Source organism: Mesitornis unicolor, unplaced genomic scaffold, assembly GCF_000695765.1.
Source record: "Mesitornis unicolor isolate BGI_N332 unplaced genomic scaffold, ASM69576v1 scaffold644, whole genome shotgun sequence".
Classification (NCBI taxonomy): Eukaryota; Metazoa; Chordata; class Aves; order Mesitornithiformes; family Mesitornithidae; genus Mesitornis; species Mesitornis unicolor.
Genome location: NW_010181826.1, coordinates 1243 through 25111, shown reverse-complemented (window position 1 = coordinate 25111; position 23869 = coordinate 1243). Strand labels below are relative to the sequence as shown.

Genomic DNA, 23869 nt, shown 5'->3' with positions numbered 1-23869 from the left:
GGTCCCTTCCAACTCCTAACATTCTATGATTATAGTAGTGGCAGAAGGCTTCCAGTCTGCAGGGCTGGAAATACAATGCATCTCTTTGAGTTGTTTGCCCATATCAGGAAAATTCAGTTGAGTTCATGCTTTGAAGAGGCTGAGGACATGAAATAATGCTTGGTAGCCTGAACCTTTTAGTCCTTGTTCCCTCTGCTTTTTCCTGATGCTGATAAATAAGATAAATCATAGAATAGCTTAAGTTGGAAAAGACCTTTAAGATCAAGTCTGAATGTTCGTCATACATCCAAATCAAATGAAGTAGATAACATTACTTTCGAAGCAAAACTACTTGTATAACATTTGTTGAAGAAACTTAGTTGTGAACTTGCAATTTTAAGTGTTTGACATTTAGTATCTGTTACTTCTGCATATTTTGAATGGGCTCTTCATATGCAAATGGTTGCCAGCCCTCAACTTCTGGTTTATTTTAAAAACAAAGAAACAAAAAACTAAACAGTCCACTGTCATTTCAGATGATTTTCAGAGACCCTGTAGAGAATAGTTTTGGGTGGATTTTCTTTTTGTTTTGTTTTTCGGTTTGGTTTGTTGTGTTTTTTTAGTGTGTTGAACTTTATTTTGTTCAAATTGGTAGTGTTTCCTGTTGTTCTTAAAACAGAAGATTCTTAAGGTAGCTTAACCTAATGAATGCACTTGAAATCTGTGGTGAAAAGTTATTCACTCTTGGATCCCTTATGAAACTTCACCTTACACAGGACTCTGAATGCTCAGTTGATTCTTTTACAGTGTGACTTGTGTAGCTTTCCGTCTTAGAATTTCTTTTCCTAGGACCTTGTATGAATTAGGAGACTTTGTTCCTCATTGTGTGATCCTGTCACAGACATCTTCTTTTAAGGGGTAAGGATGTGAAGCTAAAGTTAAGACTATTGGAAACAACTAGTGACTCTGTAACAGGATACTGTCTTTTAATCTGTGTCAGTGATCTGTCTCTTTAAGCCTGTCATCACCTCGAAGTATTCTCCAGTTTCATTGCGTAGGTATTTATTTGGTGGGATGAAAGGCAAAAACCAATGTGAAAAATTACCTTCTCTGGTAGTTTTGTTAAGCTATGTTGCTTTTCTTGGAAGGTAGTTTGTAAATAACTTGCATTCAGGTATAAATTCCTCTTGAATATGTAGGGAGTATCTGGAGACTGTTTATAAAAAAGAACGTCCAACTTTAGTGCATCCGACTTCCATACCAAATCTGATTTGATGTATTGCTGTACAAATACAACTACTTGATTGAATGGCTAGGAGTGAGAGAGGTTTCTTAACTGCATATCCTGGAAGGTACTCTTTATAGACTTCACCTCTGTTTGTCAGCATGCATAAAAACTATACTTTTTTTATGTAGGAATCCTATCCTGAGACCATGCTACTAATTTTTAGTACATACTGTTGCATGCCAGCTACTGCAGGTTACTATTGGCAGCTAACCTTGTCACCACTGTTGTGATTTGTTTGCATAGTAGAGAAATAGTCTCACTGCAACAGTACTGAAGAAATCATCATTATTGCGTTATCCATCAGGTTTTTTTCTATTTCCATAGTCTATAATGATTCACTGTTTTGTACAGTCTTATGTATTGCTGTCTCTGTTTTTCTTTGGATTGGTTTGTTGCTGGGTTTTTTGGTGGTTTGTTGTTTGTTTGTTTTGGTGTGTTGGGAGGGTTTTATTTATTTTTTTTTTCCAGTTGAACAAAGTACAGCGAATATAATGTAAGGTTTCTTGTTCAGGAACATGCTTAAACAGATAATGCTGCTTTCATTTTTCTGGGGTTTTTGGTTTTTTTATTAATAAACAATATTTATATTTTGCTTGGAGCTAGAGAAGGAAAGAAGGCTTAGGTGACACAGAGGAGTGATACAAAAGTGGGAATTCCATTTTGAGTAATAGAGTTAAGTGTCTAAAAAAGCACAAATCATCTTCAACAGCTAATGTTAGCAAATATTGTATTTATTAATACATTATATTAACACCACCTCTATTCTGTAGCTTAATTTACTTTACCCTGTTGTTTCCGTTTACACTTATTCTGTTTTTGATAGCATTCATAATTTCTATTTGCGTTTGTTTTCCTGAAAATGCATTCATCAGTGAAGAAGGTAGGAAAAAAAAGCAAGTTAGACCACAAAATAGTCGGTTAGAGGAGGTCAGCAGTACAAGACCAGAGCAAAGGGAATATGTAGTGTGACATGATGGAACAGGGTAAATTTGATAAACGCAGGTGAATATTTAACTGCCAATGAAGTGTTGTATGCTGACTGTTTCTCTGATTGTTTAAGGTATGTGTGACTTTTCTTCCAGTTGAACGAAGGTAGGCTCCAGCTCTGGATTGTCCTGCAGAGAGACTATCTTGACTATGTTTGGAAAGGGTGAGGGAAAGACAGGAAGCTCATAATTTATGCTAGCTGCCTGGAAATAGTGGAGATTTTATCTTACTTTCCAGTTTTAGTTGGGATTTTTTGGAAGGAGAAAAGAGGATGCAGATGCACAGGCAGAAGGCTGGTTAAGTTGTACCCGAACGTCTCTCTTACTCCTCAGGTGTCCAAATGGTGTGGCGCCCACTTTTGCTGAACTGTTTACAGTAAAAGCATCCTAGGCACAGACAATGACCCTAGTGTGTACAGGAAGTTGCAAGAAATAAAGCACTTTGTCTCCATTTCTGTAAGATGAACTCCGAAGAGCAGAGGACTAGAATTGCTGTTCCAGAGATATTTATGTAACAGTGTTAGACAGCAGGTTACAGGTAATTGTAACAGTATTCCAGTCACTGGTTGAGGAAATACCTTATGTTCCTTGCATACTACTGCTAGAGATCTGATACCAGAATCACTGTAATTAGTAGTGACAGTTCTGGTGGTCAGTGCTGTGGAGGTTGGTGGTGCTGCTTTGCACTAATGGACATTACTTGTTGCAAGAAGTTAATCAAATTATGGACCCTAGTTAGACTGCATCAGATAATACTTAAAGCTCTTTAGCTGGAGAAGGAATTGCTCATAGAATAAGCCTCAAAAAAATCTGGAGAAAATTAAAGACCCTCATAGGCAAAGGTGGAAAATCAATTGACTGAATATATATGTTTCCTTAGATTGTATCTCCTTTCCTTTTCTGCTTCAAGGAAGATTAAACCATTTCTGGAATTCTGCTGATACAAGCTCTTAAAATAACAGGTTACTTGTGTTCAAGCTCTGAAAGGCTTGTAGACCTCTCTCAAGCTGATTATGTTTGGTTTTGCCTTGTTATCACTGGGTGTTAGGGTATCCATTTCAGCAGATAAAGAAAATGTAATCTGAGCTACTAGAAATCTGTTTGAAACTTCTGTATCCTGTATGTCTTTTCCTGTGAACTTTAAAAACTAAAGCATTACATTTTAAAATCTCTGGCAAACAAGCTTTCTAAATTTCCAGTGATGCTGGTAGACACTGCAGTGTCAGGGGAGTTCTGCTTGCTGTTGCTCTTTTTCTTACTCATGTCACCAATGCCATGCTCCATGGGAAAGGGGAGAAGGTATTGCATATAGTACTTGCTGAAATTACTTACACTATGTCATGATGCAGTGTAGAATATGTATACACTAAAATTGAAAACTACAAAAGAAAAACCCTTTTCATTTGAAATATATTTAGATTTTCTAGTTCTGTATTGATTTGGACTGTGCTATGTTTCAATTTCAGGACAGCAGTCTTAAGAAATACTGCCTAGAGTGTTAATGAAAACGAAGGCTGCTTTTAAAATGCTGAACCTGTTCCCTGTGTGGATGGTACAGACACCGCAGGGGTGAATTGGAGAGGGCAGCAGTAACAGTGTCAGAAAGTTATTCTTGTAGAGCCTTCCTCTACAAATGAGTGTATTGGTGAGGACTTAGGGTGTCTTCAAAGTACTAGTACTACTGCTTGTACCGTTGTTTAAATTGTGTGAAAATTGCTGAACCTCGGAGCATAGGTTGAAGCAGTTAAGAGGAAGCTTTCAAGTTTGTTGTTCCTGAGCTCCTCATTTACTATAAGGAGATCACAGATGTAAATTTTCTTCTTGAATGCGTGTGTGTAAATGTGTGTACCTTTTCTTAAATAATTCCATCTTTACTCTTAGGGTTAGCATCTAGCATAGTAGGATCTTATCTGAATTACTGCTTATGTGGAAAAGGGTCAAAGATAATCCAGTGAAAATGATTACAGATTTATGTTCATTTTTAACAGCTAAGGCTTGCTTAATGCATCTGGGCTAGGGAGAAAGGAAGGCTTCTCTTATTTGGTTGTTTTTTGGTTTTGGTTTTTTTTAATCCCTTAGCGCAGTGGTCCACAAAGTTTGTTTGTGCACTCTTGTCAATAAAAAATGTTTAAGCCTGCACCTCCAATGTGTATATATTCATTTACAAGTTATATACATGGACTGCAGTACTAATACCTATATTATAAAACATACACAAGAAATGGAAACTTTGAAAGGATGCGATAAAGATTAAATAATATTTGAGAATATTTTACTTTCTTAGTGGCCAAAAAGCCCCTTTTTGTGCTCACTAAAAATTATTATGAATATTCTTATTTATTAAATGCTTGGTTTATTACTTCTTGATACAGTGGCTTGAAGGTATGATTCCAAGTTCAGTTTGTGTTGGTACTTGGTTTTAATGGCAGCTGTAGCTGAGAAAGATAACCTCACAAAGATACATCAATCCAAATGAAAGAGGTGTGTCATTGGCTACACTTACTAAATCATGATACTCCTTTTTCCAACCCTATCCACTAATGATGCAAAAGTTTTTCTTAAAATTTGGCTAGTAAATTTCCATCTGCTCTGGTGTCAATCATTTCTTGGCAGATTAATCAGGAGGTGTTGTAGATCTAGGTTTCTAACAAATAAGTTCAAAACCCACTAATGTTTTTTTGAAGATTTTTAAACAGGTTAGAAATTCCTTTCTCTGACTTTTTAAGTGTACAGACATGACAGCTTTTATAGGTGACACCCAGTGGTTTTTTTGCAAATACAATAACAAAGATGGAAACCTTTTATAAGCATCAGTTTTCAGAACACTTCTTCTATAGCATGAGTTTATTTTGAAAAGCAGTTCCTTTCTCATTGTTAAAATGTCATCTTCACCTGGAAGAGATACACTAAGTGTGTTTATTTTTTCAGAAGTATTTTTGAGGTAGCATACTGCCATATACTACTATACTATGCCACAAAAACATTTTTCTTTTCCATTTGTTTTGAGGGGAAAGGTAGTGCTTTATTCCTCTTTTTGTGTAATACTTCTGTCACCAAAATTGGGAATAGAAAAACCTCTAAACACGAATGTAGCATTAAGAAGCAGACATTCTTTATTTGATGTTGGGTGCAAAGGGCATTATTTATTCCATCCAAGCTCACACAACTACTGGCACTTTTCTTGGCATATTTATACACAAAAGGTTCAGGATTACATAATGATTTCTATTAGTTTAAATATAATTATAATACATTTAAATACCTGTTGAATCATTCTCTGCTCAAACTGCACTTGTGTCCAAGGGGTCTTTTGGTCATCTCTGGTGGTCCCTCGTGGTTCTGAAAAAGCACTCTTACTGTCCTTTCCATGGACTCTGAGTCCCACATATGGTCTTTCCTGGGTCCTGAACTCCCTTATCTTGTTCTCAGCCAGTATTCTGCTGGTTTATGTGTAGTCCTTCTGAATGTAGTGGAGGTATCTGTACTAGGATGTATCAGTCAGTTTTAAGAATCATGTCCTTGAGTGAGTTTTTGTTTGAGGCTCTGTACAACAATTCTTCCTTTGTTCCAAGTTTAGTCTGCATATTTTGGTGGTTTTCTTGATTTTTTTTTTTTAGAGTAAGTTTGATAGGTCTATTTTTTAATTTATTGCTGCTGCTTTCTCACAAGTAGTATTTAAAAAGCAAATAAGGTTCTCCTTTATATCAGAAGTTGATTGGTAGTTTTGTCATTTGGCAATCTGGTTTCATGCTGTTCTAAAACATTACTTCACATGAGAGATTAATAAAACAAAGAAAAAACACAGTAATCAAGTCTGTTCTTTCCTTCTCTCTGCCTTGTACAAACTTACACTTACAGATAATTAAGAAATAAGTCTATTTCCATTACATTCCTGTTTAAATAGGTAGCTAGTCCAGTTAGACAATAAGATTGGGGTTTTTTTGTGGCGGTGATACAAAAAGGTTTTCTTTTGACTGCTGGCATTTCTGGATAGTTTTATTAGGGAGCGAGTTTTCAATTTTTGTTGGTTTTTGGTTTTTTGTCTAGAGCTAGGAAGAAGAAAACAACAAACTTCTGTGAGAGCAGGGGCAGTGACTTTGATAGAGGGAATGGCTCAACTAAGTTCACTGTTGCCTTCTCATGATGACACCTGTTAATGTAAAATGACTTGGAATTAGCTAGTAGTAAGTCCTTCTTTAAAAAAAATAACAAGAAAAAAATCAGTGTTGTACTTTAAAATGTTGATATACTAGCGTTACACGTTGTGAAAGAAGTTTGTGATTAGAAGTGCTAGACCAAACTTTTTAAGTACAGGAAAAGCAAGGACTCAGTCTGCACCTAGAAGTGTGTGATACTTTGATCTTGGCATAAACACGTTCTCTTTTGGATATTTGCAGAGACTTGTGATAAAAAGAAAAATACCAACTTTAAAAAGTATTTTTATTATGAAAACTGAGCACTTAACCTGTGTCACTGTTACTGTCGGTTCAAATCCTTTTGAATTCCTCCCTTAAAAGATGAAAGTCCTTTGATGTATGGACTATTGGAGCTATTGGGGATTTGTTGGTATTACATATCATGTGATGCTGCTCAATATTGTCTCAGTGATCCGCAGTGTGTCTTTATTGTATACGTTTATGCAGAACTTCCTCATGTATTACCCCATTTCTTACTTCCTTTGCAAATAAAGCTTTAGGTTTCTGGGTTATAGTATTGTCCTTGTAGAGGTTTTGCCTCCATGTCAGTGTTCTGCTGAAGCTCATGTTGAAACATGGTGTGAAAGGAAACAATGAAATAAACATGCATTGGTAGCCCTCAGAACCTATCAGTTACTAGTTCTGTGGCCAATGAACAGGAAAAGTCTTCACAGTTAAGTAGGAATTAAGTTCCACCTGTTATTCTTACCTAATTTTTTGTATGCACTGTAGTTGCATCAAGACCTCTGGGAGTGAGGTGAACAGGAGGAGGGGGAGGTATACAAGCAGAAACTTGTATAGTTTCTTGTATAGTTAATACACATTAACTATATAGTTAATATATAGTATAGTAAATAGTATAGTATATAGTATATATAGTTACACATTAACTTGTATAGTTAATACACATCTGTATTAATTTAGATTATTAGAGTGGAAGTAAGCTCCGCCCAACATAGACTAGTCTTGTGTGCTTGAACTTTTATAGTGCTTTTTGCTAGTTAATGTCAAACTATTTTTAAGCACGTATGAATACAGCCATAGCACCTTAAGATTTGATAAATATTTTAGCCAGTACTTGCTGTTTCTCTAGTTTTGAAATTACTTGCTGCTATTCAGTTTGTCTTTCCCATTTCGTTGTGCTAATTTAACACTGTGTGATAAGAAAACTTAGTAAGACATTATTGATGTCCTTTAAATTTTACTTTTCCATTTTTTCTCTGTTCTATGTAGCAATTAGCTGTTAGTCTACAATAGTGATCCTGTATTGTCCTTCATACATGGAATCATTAGAGCAGCCCTAAATCGGTTGTGGTGAATGTTACTGTTTGTTCTTGTTTCTTGTAATTTGCTTTCTTTCTCTCCCCATCCCTTTTATTTCTACCTGCAGGCTTATTTTGTAGTCTTGCATTTACTAGTATTGTGGTTGAACATTGACTTTAAGATCATTACTCGTCAGGTATTACTGTTAGTTGATACACAGTTGGGTTCTATTAGTCTACTCTTGTTCAAATCGGCCCAAATCATTTTGAGAAGCAGGGTTTGCAAAATAGCTCTTACTTTGTTGGCCCTGCTTATAAGCCTGATGAGAGTTCATTCCCAGCCTCCCAGCATAACAGAGACTTTAGGTGACAGCAAGCTGAAGTCTTCATTTAAAAAAAAAAATAAATTTGAATTAGTTGTGTTTTTTCCATCCAACCCCAGAGCACCTAGCATTGTCTACTGGACTTTTTTCCCCCCTATCTTTATGCCTTTGTTTTTGAATTACCTTTTAATTCCTGTGCTGAAGAATATCAAACTACTTAAAACTCCCCATGAACTGTGAATCTTACTGATGTGATTTTCGCTTACTTATCTGAGTAAACTGGGTTTTTTTCTTCTTTTTTTTCCTTGCCTTTGATCTCTCTACCATTCTCTCTTGTAGCTGGTTTACATGTCTTTCGTGATATTGACAAGTTGTTTGACCGAGATGACTTATTCCAATGTCTTTTTCAGACCGTATTACTCTCTACAACTACCTGAAAGGAGATTGGGGGTCAGTGTCTTCTCCCTGGTACACAGTGACAGGACAAGGAATGCTGTCCTCAAGTTGCACCCGGGTGGTTTAGGTCAGATATTAGGAGGAATTTCTTTACTTTAAGGATTGTTAAGCGCTCCAACAGGCTCCCTAGGGAGGTGGTTGAGTCACCATCCTTGGAGGTGTTTTAAAGATGAGTAGATGTCATGCTTAGGGACATGGTCTAGTGGCAGACATAGGGCTTGGATAGATGGTTGAACTTGATGATCCTAAAGGTCTTTTCCAACCAAAACCATCCTATGATTCTATGATTGAATGAAGTACTAAATATGTACAGAGGAGTACTAAATATGACATTAATTGTGTTTTGGATAGTTTTAGAGCCATGACAGCTTACCTTGTGAAAAGGTACTTTGAGGGTAGATATTTTATTAGGTGGCCAACAGTCAAAGGTTGAAAGGCAGGAGTGAGTCAGTGTTGACTAATTTCTGGCAGTGTCAAACTGGGACTGACTTTCCTGAGTCAGTGGATTTAGGTTAGTCCTCTCATAATGTAAGTGTGCCTAGTGTCCTCTGCAACAGCCAGGAAGGTTTTTAGCAAATAGGAGAGCAACACTTTCTTCAGCGGTCATCCAGGAGAATGTTTTTTGAGCTGAACCTTCTTTTGTGCTTTAAGCACAACTGGCAACTGAACACCTCACAGCTGCTTGCTCACTCACTTCCCCTCAGCGGGATGGAGGAGAGACTCAGAAGAGTACAAGTGAGAAAACTCTGTGGTTGCGATAAAGACAGTTTAATAGGGAAAGCAAGAGTGACACACGTATACAAAGCAAAACAAGGAAGTCATTCACTGCCATTGGAAAGCAGGTGTCCAGCCATCATGTATAACCATTATTTGGGAAGACAAATGCTGTAACACTGAATGTCTCTCCTTCTTACTTCTTCTCCCAGCTTTATATGCTGAGCATGACATCATATGAGACCAAGAGATTGCAGGGCTGATTGACAGGTCTTTAAACTAGATATGAAGGGGGATGGGGATAATGATATCAAGATTGTCTGTGACAAGCAGCAGGATGACACGCAAGGGTTGGAGGAATAGGGTGATAGTAAGGGCCTTCAACCTGTTGCCCTGAAGCATACGGTGGGTGTATTTTCCTGCCTGGAAGTATTTTATTTCCTTCCCCTCCTCCAAGTTTATGTACGATTTAGACATTTTGGATGCCTCTTTGTTACTGGTATTTATCTGGCTGGTATTTACTTGCCTCTCAAAGTTTCTTCACGCTGAATTTTCTTGTATTCTCTTCATTTATAGTTAGTGCTGACTTCCACGGTCCCCTTGGCATTTACTTGTGGCACTTTGCTATGCTGAGAAATGCTTTTGTTTTATAATTATTTTATTTACCTAGCATTAAAGGTAAGGTAATATATGTGTACAAGAACACTATTAAAATCTCTTTGGAAGATTATACTGGAGGGCTGTTAATGTCTGGTAAGCTGTTTAAACTCTAGTCCTATTCTGTAGCAGATGCCCTGCTTTATCTGGCAGATGTGGTTAGTGTTATATCACCATGGCTGAAGTAAGCCTTGGACAGCAGAAATAGGAAGTTTGGGAGCAACCTTGTTGCTTCCCAGTTTTCCTCTCAGTATGTGCAAGGAAACCCAGCAGCAGTGTTTCTCGGTATCTTCCCCCTTCAGAACAGGGAAGCTTCACCATGATTTGTTTCTTCTTTCAAAGTTAACAGATGCAGCTGCCTGATAGAGGTGCAGTCTACAAGAGTGTTCATGAGTAGTTTCATTTCTTATTTTACTGGTACAATTTTGATGGTGTTAGCAAAAGCAGAAAGAGGAGAGATTTGGCTTTGTTTTGTAGTTTTAAAATGTTGTCAATTAAGTGTGTTCTAGAGCAGAGGATGATCAATCTGCCTTTCTCTTCCCCCGACCTCCTGCTGACTGTCAGCCAGATGAATTGTGCTGGCAGAAATCAGCTAGGTTTTGATACATTTGGTTTTGTCAATTTTGATTCTGGTTTCATGTTTACTCTGTTTTTTAAGCATTTGCAGTCAGTGTAATTTGTATGTAACTTGAAATAATTTTGCTTTTGCCAGTGTTTTTTCTCATAGTATCTTTGAAATATGGTAGTATTAACATAATTAGGAATCTTATTAAAGATTTAACTCATCTACTTCATGAAGTTGCTGTAGAAAACCTATTTTTTCTAAGTTTTTTGAATGGTCCCAAAATAAAGATTTATCTTTCAGTATTGTGCTTTCTAAGTATGTTAAATCTGGTGTGTAAAACAAATATACAGGTGGAATAATCTGGCAGCTCGCATATGCCAAGGAAAGTGCCTTGGCACAAGTCATACCAGCAGTGACAAATTGAGAGTTGTCTGCATAGGATATTTTACTGCTGTTATTTTAACAGAAAAAGATGCTCTGCATAGGTGGGAGGGGGACGTTGTGATACCTCTGTACTTCTAATTTTATTATTTTTTAAGGAGTACTGGTGATCTGTAGATTGAAAGCAATCTTTAATATTTTAGTTGAACTAAAAATCCAACTGTTAGACAGGAAGTCTTCTCCGTGGAGTATATTTAACTGTTAAGAGCTGTGTATGTATATATGGTGTTTGATGGAGCTAAACAAGGATTTTTGAGAGGGTGGGGGTGGAGAATTTGTGTGCATAAAAACCCATTTCTATCACTTTTATTTCCCTTGCTTGACTCCTTCATATTAATTTGAATGTTCTTGCTTTTTTTTTTTTTCAGGCTTCACAAAGAGTATTCAATTACACTCTGAATTTTCGTTTCTTGTTTATTTTTAACTTTATTTATCTCAACTTATTTAATTGGCTGCATCCATGTGTGTGCTACCCATTTGTCTGATCTAACTTAACAATTGATTTATAGGTGAAGCTAAGGCAATGTTTTCTTTTAACCCTGTTACTTCGGCAATTGTGTAATACCCTACTAATTTCTCATTGCAGCCAATCAGACGATGATTCCGGGTCAGCATCAGGTTCTGGTTCTGGTTCAAGCTCTGGGAGCAGTAGTGATGGAAGCAGCAGCCAGTCAGGCAGCAGTGACTCTGATTCTGGTTCAGAGTCAGGCACGCAGTCAGAATCGGAGTCTGACACATCTAAGGAGAAGAAACAAGTTCAAGCTAAACAGCCAAAAGCTGATGGATCTGAGGTACACAGAAGATTTACATGAACCTGGAGGGGGGGAGTGGGGGCACGGAATAAAAAATAATAATTCTGTGCAATTAGTTTCAAGAGAGTATTCATTTTTAAAAAAGTAAAAAGAGGTAGTGAAGTGTTTTTAATTAGATTTTAACTTTATTATGTTAGTGAATGCGTGTGCTTAGCGGTCTTAAACTTTGGGTTAAGTTTCTCGTGGATAAGTATTTGAACTGACACTTTTAAAATTCTCACATTTGTAAGTGTCGAGTTTAATGCTTATCTAAATTTCATCCTGCAGAAGCACACATTAGTTTACTGGAACTTACAGAACACAAAGAACACAAAATGTTGTTTCTGAATTTCTGTTTTACACAGTGTTTCTCCAATGCTTAGTTTCCTTGTATTGTAAATGATTGTATAAAAATTTCAAGCTTACATACAGTTGACTTTCTTTATCAATAAGTCAGGGGAATTAATTAAAAAGTAATGTCTAGAAGTCTTTTAAATCCGGTGGGCTAAAATTACCTGCACTCTCCTGTGTTGTGTGGACTTAATGAGGGTGTGATACCATACATATGAAAGGTAATCATACAATAGTTACCACAGAAATTGAAGGCTGTTAAGGATTTTATGTTATATTTTTGTTCATATACTTTACTATTACTGTATGAAACAAAAGCATGTCAGCTAAGTGGTCTGAAAGGATTTATCTGGGTTAGTTTAAAAGTGTACTTTATAAACACGTTACCGTAACAAAACCTACATAACTATTGTTAAAAGTGCTGGAGAAATTGTCCTGTGAATTATTATATAGCATTCTCTTCTCCAGAAATATGACTACTTTAAATAGCTGTCTGCTGTTATTAGCCCATGCAGTGTTTTGTGGTGATTTTTTTAATTTATAAAATTTAAGATCAGTGTTAATAGTGATGCTTAACAAGGAAAGTAAATGTGTAGTATCTAGAGGCTTTCAGGATGTTTAACTGACTCCTGCATCTCCATTTCTGTTCAGTTTTGGAAGTCTAGTCCAAGTATACTTGCTGTGCAGAGATCAGCAGTGCTCAAGAAGCAACAACAACAAAAGGCAGCCTCATCAGACAGTGGTTCAGAGGAGGTGAATAGTATCATTTATATTTTTAAAATGTAAACATACTCGTCTCATTGTCTCATCTGTTAGAATAAAATTACTGTATTGGATTTTCTGTGAGGGGTTTTTGGTTGTGTCTTTGGTAACGAGGGAAGGGCTATGGAGATGACCCTTTAAGAAGCTACGTGAAAAGCTCCCCCTTTTCCTTTGTCAGACCCACCTCTGACCAGGGCCAAGCCAATCAGCGCCCCTGTGAATTCAGGTATTTAAGGGGGTGCAGGGCACGCTTGTGCACTCTCTGGCACCGGCCAAGTGTGGGTGGTGCAGCCCTGGCCCAGCTGGGCCAACCCAACCCCAACTTAAGCTTAAATCCTGCTACAGCTTCAACACGAAAGAAAGAGAGACAGGAACTCTTCAGAACCATCAGAAGAGACCTGCAACTGTGACCATGGGCAGACCCAAATTGGAGCTATGTGGACTTGGGCTGAAGCAGTTTTGAGCATGAGGGAAAATTGCAGCTGTGGGCAGACCCTTATTGGACTTTGGAGGACTTTTCCTGCTGTGGAAGGAGTACCATGTGGAAGCAGAGAGATGCAGGGCAGAGCCCTCCGTACCCCCTGAAGGACCACATGGCAGGACTCCAACTGCAGCCCCCAGTCCCATCCCCCTGCTCCTCCAGGCAAAGTTGGGGGGAGGTGAAGAAGCTGGGAACAAAAGCTGAGCCCGGGAAGAAGGGAGGGGTGAGGGGAAGGTGTTTTGACTTTAAGATCTGGTTGTATCTCCCATTGTTCTACTCAGGTGTTTGTAACAAATTTAAATTGTTTTGTTGGTTTTTTTTATTCCTTTTGATGAGTCTGTCTTTCGCCTGTGACCTGTTTAAGTGGTGAGAAGCCCTCCCAGTCCTTATTTTGACTAGCCCCATTTTTGGGGCATTGTGTGCTCAGTTACGCACTGGGCCTAAACCACGACAATTATGTAAAGCCAATTTATATTCTCTAAGTGTACATAAAACTCTATGAGAATTAGAGCAGACTTGATCATGTAGTGTTTTAGGCAGATATTGTGTGATATATGGACAAAATTTTCAAGCCATATAATGACTTGCATTGCATTTTTGGCTGCTTGAGTTTTGTAAAGGCAGTTAAAAACACTAGAAGGTTTTTTTCAACTTGTGTCTGTATAAATGTAGCTGCTGTGTTTTTTAAAAATTCTGTGAAGTTACAAAAATACAAAATTACATTTTTGCAAATTTTGTAATAGTTACCACAAAAGAATTCTTCAATTTTAAGAATGACACCTGTATTCCAGGTATTTTAAAAACTAAGTAATAGGCTACAGAAATGATGACTTTGTGCAGTAGGGACATCTTTTAAGGACACTAGTGACTATGAAATGGAATTTATTTATATAGTAGACATTTTCTCCTTCATTACAAAAGCTGTGCAGTGTAGTCACACTTATTTGGCTGGATTTCTGGTTTTTTGTCTGGTTTAGGAACTCACCACTAAAACTTTCACACAGAACTTAATCCAGTTAAAACATTAATTTACAACTGTTTTTAAGTATTCTTTTTCAGAAAGATGTTTTTCAGGATAAAACTTAATCTAAATATAAACAGTCTAGATGAGATCGGTGTGAGGAAAATCTTATTTTAAGAGGGCTCTTGTTTTTTCTTTGAGCATAAAGAAAAAACATGCTGTTTTCAAAATTTTCTTAAACTAGTCTTTAAAAGTGAAGGAATATGGAAAGTGAGAAAGCCCCTGAGGGTAGGAGACATTATTAGAATTTTGATAGGACCATCATCTGGATTAATTTGGGGCATGACTGTTTTTATGTAGGCAAAATGGTTATTTTTGAAACACAGGGGGGTTTTGTGTTGTTCTCTAGAGCTGTGCTGGCACAATGTTTTTGTAGATGAATAAATACAAAAACAATGGCAGTCCTTACCTCATTCTACATTAACAGATACACTGTGGCAGGGATGAAGTGGGTAAAACATGAATAATGTACCTCCAATTTGAGAGTAGAGCTGATTTATCTTTTTAATGTTGGAGGTACTTCATTCTTTTTGTGATAATGAATTGTTTGGGGGTTTTTTTCTTCACCTGCAGGACTCATCGAGTAGTGAAGACTCTGCAGATGACTCATGCAGTGAAACCAAGAAGAAAAAACATAAAGAGTAAGATATTTTCATAAGTAATACAACTTTCTTTTGTTATAGTGACGTATGCTCATAGTAATGCTTCATTTCTCCTCACTTGAAATGCTTACGTTCTCTTTTTTTAATTTGTCTTGATCTTGCATTTAAAATTTTGATAAGTGTTTTGGAATATTTATAACAAACTCTCAAAGGAACACTTATATTAATTTCTGAGCAAAAGACTCTTCAGTATTGTTCAAAAACATTCATCAGTGCTTTTATTTTTAAAGTACTTGGTTGCAGTTTATTTTTGAGCTGAAGGCCTTCCCTAAAAATTCTTGTAGAAATGGGAAACTACGTAAAATGTTTTAAAAGTTCTATGTTTAAAAGTTCTTACAGTTCTGACAGTAATTAACTTTAACTAACAAAGAATTTTAACTGAAATAAGCTCCTTCTAAGTCATAGATCAGAAAGTTTGTGAAAAGGATTAAATGTTGTTATTGTGACAGTGAGAGGCAATGACCTGTGTTCTTTATGACATGTAGAAATTGAACTGTTACATCATTCTTCTTTTCTGAATTCATGAACCACCTCAGTACAGCCTTTGCCAGTATAACATCTTAAAGAAACGGTAGTTGAAAAAAAGGGTGCACAAAAAAAACCCAAAGCACTAACTATGCAAAATGGTGTTTCTCTAGCAATGAGCTGTTTATTCAGTCTTTTGTTAGTTAAGAATTTGATTATATCTAATTTTAGATAGCATACTGTTATGGGACAGATATTTAAGCTTAGGAACCTGTAACTAAATGGCTTCATATATCCAGTGCTTGAATTTTTGTCTTAAGGTTCTTCTGAACTTCTGCCACTGTTATCTGACATGCAGATTGGACATTTCTTAACTTGTATACCTTGGTACATGATCAAGCCTTAGAGGATGGTGCTTTATATCTGTTTTTGTATTTCCAAATAAATACAGGTCATAGCTTTATGTTCTTATTTTTTTTAATTTACTGTTTGCAGAAGAAGTATTTTAATAAGACATTCTGTACCACTGGCCATGTGCTCTCTGTAAAATAGACACATGTATTCGTCTTGGATGACTGGAACAGTGGAATTGTAATTTCCTCCAGGACCCAGTGTTCTGGATGATAGGAAAGAGAAAAGAAGAGAAGGATCAAAGTATTGATTCCTAGGCTTTCTGTTTGGAAACTTAAGGAAGAGATTTCTTGGTAATATTCCAGTTTTGATGATCATTAATACTGCTCTAGCACCTTGGTCAAGTAAACCTGGACCTGATGTTGGTATAAAGATTTAGCAACACTGTAATAATGTATACCAGACTTTTTGTTTTACTCCTTTCTTTTTCATGAAGCTGTTAAGATCAAATTTGCCTGTATAATAAAGTCAGAGTTTAAAGCAAGATACTGTTCATCAGTGGGTACATCTTTCCTATTGCAAAGTAGAAGATCTCAGTTAGGCAGGAAAAAGGAGATCCTGCTGCTCAGTCACAAGTGTGTTACTCATAGTATCTTGCCTGACGGTGAAACACTCATCTAGAAGCTCAGTGGAAGCTTTTGGGAGCCAGTGCTACTCACAGGTTACTGCAATTCACAGTTTTCTGGGTGTTTCTCAAATCTGCCTGTTGTTTTTTGATTCGCACTGTACACATTAGACAGTATGGGAATCTCAAGAATATAGCAAGGTAGAGCTTTATGATTTGAGCATGTGTAAGTTCTGATAAATATGTATCTTTCCAGTTATACTTGTTAAGTGCTTTGGTTGCTTAATGTCATGTTGACTTATATCTTCATGCTGAAATTTATATAGAAATCCATTTTTTGTTTTATTTTGAATTTTATACCTACCTCTTGATAACAGAAGACTTAGTGCAAATCCCTTTGAAGCCATTGAGAATTTTTACTTGTCTGTTATTCATTGATTACTGTTTTCTGTCTCATCAGTGGAAATAACTTGCAAGACTTGTATTTCTGTGAAGAATGTTGAAATTACAACATATACTCTGTAGATGAATACCTGATTTTGTTTTGGTTTGTTGTTTTTTGTTGTTGTTGGTTTTTAATATAAGTTACTTTTTTGTATTTCAATATGTCCAGTGAAGACTGGCAAATGTCAGGTTCAGGGTCAGTATCAGGAACCGGTTCAGATTCTGAATCGGAGGAAGACGGGGAGAAAAGCAGTTGTGAAGAGAGTGAATCTGACTATGAGCCAAAAAATAAGGTCAAAAGCCGAAAACCTCCAAGCAGGTAAGAAGTCACGCATTTGAATACTCTGGTATGATATCTAATAAGCAATGGAGTGTTTACTACTACTATATATGTGAATGAAAACATTAATGCTTATTTTTTAAAAATTAGTATTTCTGAAATCTACATAAGGTGTTAATATACTAATGCTTTCTACGGAATACCTTTTCCTGTCTACTGTAACTGAAAGTGGATTAAATCAGCATTCATTAAATCCGTGTATGCAGAAAACAATACAGAGGATTCATAGTTTTCTCTGTTGAAACGTCATTGTTGTGTCATATCTTACTATCTTCAAGAATTAAGCTGAAAAGTGGTAAAAAAAGTGCAGGACCAAAAAAGAGGCAACTTGAGTCATCAGAGGAGGAAGAGGATGATGATGATGATGATGGTGGTGATGATGATGATGATTGCGATAAGAGAGGATCTCGTCGCCAGGCAACAGTCAACATTAGTTACAAAGAAGCTGAAGAAACTAAGACAGATTCTGATGATTTGCTGGAAGTTTGTGGAGAAGATGTCCCTCAAACTGAAGAAGACGAATTTGAAACTATAGAGAAGTTCATGGACAGTCGAGTTGGCCGAAAAGGAGGTATATTTTTTTTTTTCCTGTTGGTGTTCTTAAGATCCTGAGTGCATTATCATGCAACACGTTATCACCTGCTGTGATACAGACTGTACTTAATTAAAAATTTTCCTAGGTGAGGTAACAGAAACAGAACAAGGAGTAAAACATTATTAGGAAGAAATAAATTTATAGTACCCCTAGTAGTAGGTTATTGATGACCCAAGGCTGACCAAGAGTGATGTCAGGTGTCTTTTGTAAGCTCAGAGATGAGAGTAATATGACAGAAAAGATGACAAGCAGTGTTAGTAAAGTGTTCCCTGGTGATCACTTTTAAAACTAGGAATACAAAGAAAATTCTCCTGAGAAAAGATAAGATATTGTAGACTAGGTGCAGAAGTTTTGGTTGCTTTTTAGATTCTCTTTTGACTATTTGTCATGTGTTAGCATGTCAGCATTATAGTTGTTCAGCTAACAGTGACGATATGAGGGCTGTAGATACTAGTCAAGTATATGCTCATCTGAAAATACCACTAATTGTATTCTACGCCACATTTTTTACTAGTTAAGTTACGACAGTGCACACTTAATTAAGGTTGATTATGTGGTTTCTTTCTCAGCCACGGGTGCTGCAACAACCATCTATGCAGTTGAGGCAGATGGTGACCTAAATGCTGGGTTTGAAAAGTCAAAGGAGCCAGGAGAAATACAGTATCTTATTAAATGGAAAGGTTGGTCACACATCCATAACACTTGGGAAACTGAGGAGACACTGAAGCAACAAAACGTTAAAGGAATGAAGAAACTAGACAACTACAAGAAAAAGGATCAGGAAACAAAACGATGGTGAATATTTTTATGTAGAATTCCACAAGACTTATTTTGTAACAATATAGATGTTCTTTTGTGCCTCTGAAACCTGTTACCTCTTTTTGAGGGAATAATTTCAAGTGTCTATGCAGCAGGAAGGCAAACAATTTTAAAGTTTGATGTCTGTTTAACATGTTCCTGTAGGATCATCTTCTGAACCTGATTTTAGGGAGGGTGTGTATATTGTAAATTGAGTTTAAACAAGATGAGTAGTGTTTAAAAATAAATAAAAATTTCTACCTTTTATTAATTGTGGTGTTATACTTTTATCAGAGTTCTTCAGGAATCACTGCAGAGATTAATGTTTTCTTGGTGCATTAGCCATTTCAGATTATTTTGAAGAATTTTGTTTTCTTGGCTCAAACCTGAGAACCTGTTCAGGCCTGAGAACAAAAATCTGAAGAAATCCATACATTTCCAAGTCACCTCTTTGGTGTTCAGTTTTATTAGTATGCTTAATAATAACAATGAATACTGGTGGGATTTTTACCAAGTTAATCATTAGATGGATTTAATTAGATTAGATTCTTATAGAGTGTACCACCCTGAATACTTCGTGTTCATGAAAATACCCTGTAAAGTACACTATTTATTGTTGAGAATAGGTATACTGAATTAGCTGCATGACTCATACCACCTGTAGCTGTAGTAGTTGTCTTGATAAGCATTCTCAGTCATTAATGATGAGGCATCTAGGTCAGATGCAAAAAAATTGTAGTAGGGATTCTGAGGTGTCCCTTCAAAGAAGCTCTCTAAGTGACATAACTGTGATGCTTACATTCAGAGCTTTAGAGGTGCTAAATTTTATTAGTTGTAGAACTGTACAGTATAATAAATGTTGTGCATTAATTCCCATTGCAGGCTGAAAAATGCTTCTCCAGAAGATGTGGAATATTACAACTGCCAGCAGGAGCTTACAGATGATTTACATAAACAATATCAGATAGTGGAAAGAATAATTGGTATGTTACATACTTGTGGACCGAAAACAGTGTTGAGAATTCTGTATGTTCACTGCTTATGTGTTGCATTTGTAGCTGAGAAATTCAGAATGTTAATATCAGTAACTTTTTAATCCAAAACAAAAATTTGGGTCAAGAGAAAAGTTGTCATACTATCTGTGCTGTATATCTAGCTTATGTTGTCTCATTACCTAAAATGATGGTTTTCCTAAGATACAGGAGTAAAATCCTGATCAGACATATCTGGTGTATTTCTGCAGCTCATTCAAATCAGAAATCAGCAGCTGGTTATCCAGACTACTATTGCAAATGGCAAGGCCTGCCTTACTCAGAATGTAGCTGGGAAGATGGTGCTCTTATTGCTAAAAAGTTTCAGGCACGCATTGATGAGTACTTTAGCAGAAATCAGTCCAAGACCACTCCATTTAAGGACTGCAAGGTGAGTATGTAATTTGGAATGGATTTATAATCTGTTGTAGTGAGTCTGACTGGGATGGAGTTCATTCTATTCATAGCAGCCTCTATGGTGCATGTTTTAGATTTGTGACCTAAACCGTGTTGATAACACACTAGTGTTTTGACAGTTGCTAAACAGTGATTGCACAGTGTCAAGGCCCTGTCTGTCTCTTGCTGTGCTCACTGCCATGAGTAGGCTGGTGGTGCGCAAGGGACTGGGAGAGAACACAGCCGGTACAGCTGGCCTCAGCTAGCCAAAGAGATATTCTATGCCATTTAATGTAATACTCAGCAATAAATCTGTGTGGGCTGGGTGTTCAAAGATGGTTGTTGCTTGAAGGCTTGCTGGTAATCAGTCTGCTGGTGAGTTAGTATGTGATTTCTGTCACTCGAGGATTTTTTTGGGTTGTGGGTTTTTGTTTTGGCTGGTTGGATTTTTTTCCTTCATTCAGTAAACTCTTTATTTTGACCTATATTTTTCTCACTTTTGCCCTTTGAGTTCTCTCCCCTGCCCTGCTAGGGTGGGGAGTGAGCAACTGGATGGTGGCTTAGCAGTCAGCTGTGTTCAAGCCAGCACGTCAGTTATGACAGTAAAAATGTTAAAATCTTCTATGAATCTGGAGATAAGATACATATTATGAAATATTTTTTAAGGTTTTTCAGCATAATAATAATGACATATAGTAATATATATGGAAAATACCACTACTAATATTAGCTTTTTGTAGGTACCAGTCCCCTGCATTTTTACTGGCATTGAAAGATGGTTTTGTTTAGTACTGTAGTTTATTTTAGAAGTTAACTTTGAGTGAGTTAATGTCACTGCAGTTGTGAAATTCAGATTAGCAATCAAACTAATTTCAACTTACAGATTGCATGGTGGTTTTTGTATGGCCTAGTTTTCATTGATGGATAAAGACTAGACTTGGTGATCCAGTAGATCCCTACTGCCATTTTTTCTATATGAAGACATTTGTGTAACTTCAGTCAGTACTAGGGCTGATGATCAATTTGCTTTCGACAGGTTCTAAAACAGAGGCCAAGGTTTGTTGCACTAAAGAAGCAACCATCTTACATTGGAGGCCATGAAGGTTTAGAGTTAAGAGATTATCAGTTAAATGGATTGAATTGGCTTGCTCACTCATGGTGCAAGTAAGTATAGTCTGAATTTAGATTTTTCCTGTTTCTAAATTGTAAGCATTTGTAAAACTGTCATTTTTATGTTTTTTGGGGTTTTGTTTGTTTGTTTGTTTGTTTTTTACAATGGAGGATTTCATACACTAAGCTCAAAGTAGAGATCTGAGGGGAGTGGTTTTGCTCTATGTAGTGCCAAAGCTATTCCATGTTCCCAAAAAAAGCTAAGCTCTGTTGTTGCTTTGCTTTTAATTTTGTGTTGGACTAAGTAATATTTTTAAAAAACAAACCTAAACCAGTAAAACCGGAAAACCTAAAGGAAACTTCTGATATGTCAACACTGGTTTTAATTTTAACATTAATTTACTTTTAACGTTAAACTCATGAGGAGTACTTGCAAGCTTTTTCTTCATTTTATTAATATAATTCAGGTATTAAGAGAGGGAGGGTAGAAATTGTTTTTATGGAAAAACAGTGGAAATAAACTTCTTCAAGATGTATAGCTGCAAAATCTTGAAAACTTGTTTTATGCTCAAAAGGTAATAACTTCTTCTTGTCCAATCCCTCCCCCTCTTTACATCTCCCCTGAATTTTTTTTTGTAGAGGGAATAGCTGTATTCTTGCAGATGAAATGGGTCTGGGTAAAACAATACAAACAATTTCTTTTCTGAACTACCTGTTTCACGAACATCAGTTGTATGGGCCTTTTCTGCTGGTCGTACCACTTTCTACATTGACATCTTGGCAAAGAGAGATTCAAACTTGGGCTCCTCAGATGAATGCTGTAGTTTACTTGGGGGATATAACTAGCAGAAATATGGTGAGTATTTCTCCTTAACATTAGAAAGATAAAAACATAGATAAACAAGACTCACTTCGTATTCCTGTCCTCTGCTAATCTCCACTGTGTGTGTTTATGATGCAAATTGAAAGCTTAGATTTTGATCTTATATAAATGCATGTGAAAGATTTCCTTTCTGATTAGTAATGAACAGGATTAAAAATTTAGTCTTGCATTTTGAAAGCAATTCTTAAGATTATTTAAGTGAGTGTAGCAAAAACAAGCTGTAAGCCAGTCATGATCTTAAACTGATGTCTTGAAAGGTTGTTGGTTTGTTTTCTTAATGTGTTTCCTTCATGTTAGTAATCGTACCCTTTAAAGTAAGAAATATTTTGTAGAAAGTCTTTGCTGTTTGTTCATGAAGCACTTAAATGAAATATTTTTTGGAGTACTTAGGTTGGAAGTTCAGTCTTGTGTATGTTAGTAGGTTGGGCTTCTGTTTTGTGATCATATTACTGTATGCCATTTAACAGTTACAGTACTTAAATTCATCCCAGTTGACAAAACTTTTTTCCTCTAGCATATAGTTTACTTGATTCTTTTTGCAGATTAGAACTCATGAATGGATGCATCCACAGACCAAACGATTAAAATTTAACATACTTCTAACAACATATGAAATTTTGCTGAAGGATAAGGTAAACACATTTCTTCAGGGAGATAAAAATAATTTCTCCAGTGTAGAACTCTCTTTAGACTTGCATGTATTTGCATTGTGAACCATTAAATTTATGGAAAGTGTGATAGCTGTTTGCTGCTGGAAGCATGACAGTGCATGACTGTTTTGGGGTTTTTTTGTGTGTGGTTGTTTTCTAAGCACTTCTAGGTCTTCTGTGTGTGTGGTGAGGCTTTCAGCCTTTTTCCACGTTAAGTGGGTAACGCTTTTTTCCCAGTTTGCTTGGGATTCTTATTGCTGTAATTTCCCATCTTCAAGACCTCTACTTCTTTGCAAAGCACCATTAAGAAACTGAAAAAGAGCCCAACCTCTAGCTCAAAGCATGATACAGAGCTCTGAAATACCATATAGCTTTTCTTCCACTTCATGGATGCCATAGTATGTGTACATGTATCAATATTGTTTCCATAGTGGTAGCACATAGAGTTATTGTTAATCCTTCTAACAGTATATAATTTTTTTATAGATAGTTCAGAAGAACATTTTTACTTCATGTGTTTGTAGATGCTGGGAAGAAGAGGTCAATAGTGATTTTCTTTCTGTCATGTAAAAATTAACGTGTCAGAAGTTTGGCCATTTTTTCCTTTTAAACTTAATTTTTGGATTCTTGAGTTGTCCATATTTTATTAAACCATAAGGTGATGGTGTTTATAGCTTGATTCTAAAATGCGAGATGTCATACAATGTGTTTAATTCTATAATGTTCCCCCTCCCCCCATTTCTTTAAGTCATTCCTTGGTGGTCTGAATTGGGCATTCATAGGAGTTGATGAAGCTCATCGTTTAAAAAACGACGACTCTCTTCTGTACAAGACTCTAATAGACTTTAAGTCTAACCATCGTCTTCTTATTACTGGAACACCTCTACAGAACTCCCTCAAAGAGCTTTGGTCTTTGTTGCACTTCATCATGCCGGAGAAGTAAGGAAGAGTTTTACATGATTCTTTTTAACTTTATTTTTTTGGTCAATGACCAATAGGAAAATCAATAGAGGTAGACAGTCTTACTGAAAGGTAATTTAAATATTTTATATAAAGTAGATGCATGTTTTGTTTTTTAGTTTTTTTTATGCTGCTCCTGATAAGTACTGCTGGTAGCAGTTGTCACCTTTTAACATTTTAGCAGTCTACCAAAATGATGGACTGATGTATGGGTCAGAACCTGGAAAAAAGGCTTCATCTTAGCCTAAGAGGAAAACCTAAGAGGATTTACTCTGGGTAAATAGAA

The 23869-nt window shown here is 36.4% G+C and overlaps 1 protein-coding gene across 1 annotated transcript; it reads left to right on the top strand.

Moving 5' to 3' along the window:
- Positions 1–9489: 9489 nt before the first annotated feature.
- Positions 9490–23566, top strand: LOC104535783 (chromodomain-helicase-DNA-binding protein 1-like). The gene is made up of 13 exons (XM_010183532.1): positions 9490–9554; positions 11454–11658; positions 12661–12762; positions 14847–14914; positions 16990–17139; positions 17439–17731; positions 18325–18550; positions 19436–19536; positions 19797–19975; positions 21017–21144; positions 21730–21946; positions 22516–22605; positions 23372–23566. Exons 1-13 carry the CDS (start codon positions 9490–9492, stop codon positions 23564–23566), a joined length of 2019 nt encoding a protein of 672 aa, XP_010181834.1.
- Positions 23567–23869: the final 303 nt, after the last annotated feature.

Excerpts from the sequence above, each read along its gene's own strand:
- LOC104535783 (XM_010183532.1), top strand. The coding sequence starts at position 9,490 with ATGAAGGGGGATGGGGATAATGATATCAAGATTGTCTGTGACAAGCAG. Across the intron at positions 9,555-11,453 it reads CAGCAGGATGACACGCAAGG|CCAATCAGACGATGATTCCG; the intron begins GTTGGAGGAATA and ends TTCTCATTGCAG. Across the intron at positions 14,915-16,989 it reads AAGAAGAAAAAACATAAAGA|TGAAGACTGGCAAATGTCAG; the intron begins GTAAGATATTTT and ends CAATATGTCCAG.